Source organism: Vigna radiata, unplaced genomic scaffold (genome assembly GCF_000741045.1).
Source record: "Vigna radiata var. radiata cultivar VC1973A unplaced genomic scaffold, Vradiata_ver6 scaffold_207, whole genome shotgun sequence".
In the NCBI taxonomy this organism is placed as follows: domain Eukaryota; kingdom Viridiplantae; phylum Streptophyta; class Magnoliopsida; order Fabales; family Fabaceae; genus Vigna; species Vigna radiata.
In genome coordinates this window covers 270928-274345 of record NW_014543619.1, presented here as the reverse complement: position 1 = coordinate 274345, position 3418 = coordinate 270928, and the positions used below count along the sequence as shown (strand labels likewise).

General features: G+C 37.7%; 1 protein-coding gene across 1 annotated transcript; it reads left to right on the top strand.

Moving 5' to 3' along the window:
* Positions 1–899: 899 nt before the first annotated feature.
* LOC106754689 lies at positions 900–3071 on the top strand. The gene is made up of 2 exons (XM_014636745.1): positions 900–1985; positions 2121–3071. The coding sequence occupies exons 1-2, from the start codon at positions 900–902 to the stop codon at positions 3069–3071; spliced, it is 2037 nt and encodes a 678-aa protein (XP_014492231.1).
* Positions 3072–3418: the final 347 nt, after the last annotated feature.

Genomic DNA, 3418 nt, shown 5'->3' with positions numbered 1-3418 from the left:
CCCTATCTACTTTCTTGAATACTACTAGGCAATACTGAAGTTGCCTTGAAAAGTAGTATTAATTTGATAGCTTCAACGAGAGCTTATCAAATTTGGCGTCGTTGCCGGGGAGTATGGTAAGTATTTTGAATATTTTGATTCTCATTTTTATTTTTATTTTTATTTATTTGTTTTTTTTCCTAACGCATATACATTTAATTTAGTTTGAGTTATTTTGTAGCATTTAGTTATTCTTCAGAAAAACTCTTTGTTCNTGCTTTAATTAAGAATTTCTCTTGAGAAACACTTAAAGCTAGTTTGAATATACTCTGGCTAGGAGAGACTTGGTACTTAAGTTGTCNATTGTGACGCACCTCTCTTTCCTGGGAGTGGACCCAAACAAAGTATTTCTCATATCTCATTTGAAATCTTTTTCTTAAGCAAGAACGAAAGAACAAATAGAAGTTAAAAACAGAGAAACAGCTTCAAGCAGATTCTTAGTGCATGACCAGAGCTAACCCGGGAGAATTCTATCAAATCAACCCAAAATTGAAAGGAATTTGCGTAAGGTGAGGAGCAGATTGAAACTTGTGTGTTCTACTGAGAGAACACTGCCTACATCTGAAGTCATATCACGTTCAATATCTCCAGTGACAAATATACAACCTAATCCTATACTTGATCCTAATCCAAACCGAATGGCACAGAGAACCATTAGACANCTAGCCACCTCTCATAATACAGTTACCCAAAGTAACATTGAATACCCTGATGCTGAGTAGGAATTGAGACCTGACCTACTAAATGCCTTACCGAAGTTCAATGGGTTATCAAGGGAGAATCCACACAAGCACTTAAGACAATTCCACATGCTGTGCGAAAATTTTAGATCTCCCAGGATCACAATAGAAAGCCTGAAGATGAGAGCTTTTCCTTTNACCCTTCAAGGAGCAGCTCAAGATTGGTGGTATTATCTCTCTGCACGGATTACAAATTGGGAAACCATTGAAAGACTATTTCTTGAAAAGTATTTTCCTGCATTTAGATTATCTGCCATCCGTAGAGAAATTCAAGATATAAGGCAGAGAGATAGAGAGAATCTTAGTGAATATTGGGAAAGATTCAAGAAATTATGTGCTTCATGCCCTCAACTCCAAATGGTAGACTTCATTCTAAGCTTTTATGAAGGCTTAAGTCCAACTGATAGGTCATGGGCAGATGCTGCAAGCGGAGGATCTTTCTTAGACAGGTCACCAGAAGATGGGATAGATCTAATAGAACGGAAGGCAGTAGACAATCAACAGTATGGAACAAGAGAAAACTCAGTGACTTTGTTGAAAGGAGTGCATGAAATTGAAAACGGTGTAGTTAATGGAAGGAGGATAGAGGAAAGATTGAATAATCTAGAAAGCAAACTCGACAAGATTGCAAGTTTGTTTAAACCCTCTACACCACAAATTGCTAAAAAGTGTGGAATTTGCATTTCAACTTATCACTACACTGATGAATGTCCTAGCTTGATGGAAACTACTGTGGAAAACTCATCCCAAGCTTTTGCTGCGAACATGTTTGGAGGAAATAGACCATACCAGAATTATCATGATTCATTCTCCAATAGGTATCAACAGAACATGCAACCTTATGTTTCATCTCAACAAAGGCAACCTTATGTTCCACCTCAACAAAGGCATCAACCTCAGCCTGAAATGTCACTACAAGATTTCATGAAAACAACGCTTGAGCAAAATTCAGAGATCAAGAAATCAATTGTAGATTTGACTCAGAGGATGGAAAAGTTAGAGGCTAAGGAGTCAAATAAGTTGCCTGCACAAACAGTGATCAACCCGCAAAATGTAAGTGCTATTAGTTTAAGAACGGGTAAGCAAGTACAAGGCCTTGATGGAGCCCAAGAGGATGAAGACAAGGAGAAAGAAGAAGCACAAATTGATGACAATGGAGGACCAAATGAACCATCACCTGAGACTACCACTGAGAAATCCAAGTCNGTATCCTCTAACTCTTCTTCTTCTAAAAATTCCTCTTCATCTTATTCTCCACCACCTCTATATCCTAATCGGTTGAAGCCGAAAAACAAAAAAATTGAGGAATTAGACCAAGAGATCTTGAATATTTTCAAAAAGGTGGAGATCAACATTCCCTTGCTGGATGTTGTTAAGCAAATCCCTAAATACGCCAAGTTTTTGAAAGAAATTTGCACAAATAGAAGGCGTTTTAGGGATAATGAGGTTGTGAATTTAGGAAGAAATGTGTCAAGCTTGATTAAGAANNATATTGAAATACCGCGAAAATGCAAGGATCCAGGTATGTTTTCTATTCCTTGTGTTATTGGAAATTCAAAGTTTGACAANGCCATGTTAGATTTAGGGGCTTCCATCAATGTAATGCCTTTATCAGTGTTTACTTCTCTATCTCTGGGACCTCTTAAGACTACTGGTGTGGTCATTCAACTGGTCAACCGTAGCACAGTTAACCCTGCAGGTTTGCTTGAGGACGTGCTTGTCCAAGTAGACAAGTTAATTTTTCCTGCAGATTTCTATATCTTGGACATGAAGGATGATGATGGAATCAGTCCAACAACTATTATCTTGGGAAGACCCTTCATGATGACAGCACGAACCAAGATAGATGTGCATGCAGGATCATTGACAATGGAGATAGGAGACGAGAAAGTGCGCTTCAACGTGTTGGAATNTGGGAAGCATCCGATTAAAGATCATTCTTTATTTTGTATTGACTTATCAAGTGATGCTAAACCAATGAGACAACCTCAAGGAAGACTGAATTCTCAACTGATGGGGGTTGTAAAGAAAAGGGACACCAAGCTGCTACAAACAGGTATTATAAACCACAATTCTGACAGCATTTGGGTGGGCCCTATGCATGCGGTCCCGAAGAAAGGTGGAATCACAATGGTCAAGGACGAGAAGGACAAGTTGACTCCTATTCAAGACAGAAGTGGAGCACATGATATAGTAGTTGACCAACTTAGTAGGATTGAAAAAGGAAAAGATAACATTCCAATTCAGGATGACTTTTCCGATGAAGTCCTACTAGCATTCCTTCCACCATGAAGGAGGTAAGTTCCCTCATACTTTTACTATGCATTCTATATATAAGGCATACATTGAACAATATGCATAGTTTAAGTGTGGGGGTGTGGGGAAACAATTTGATTTGTTCCCTATTTCATTTCTTTTCTTCTTTTCTTTTCTTTAATAAATATTTGCAATGGATTTGAGAGTTTGAATCAGTAACTGGATGATCATATATAAAAAAGAGTCATGTTGATATGAATGTATTACTTTTATGATTTGCTGATTGAGTTGAATTGAGAATTTTCTAATTAAATCTTTTGTGAAAGAAATTTGAACCATGTGNGTTTTGAGCCTAATGATAAGGATGGACCATCATGTGCCAT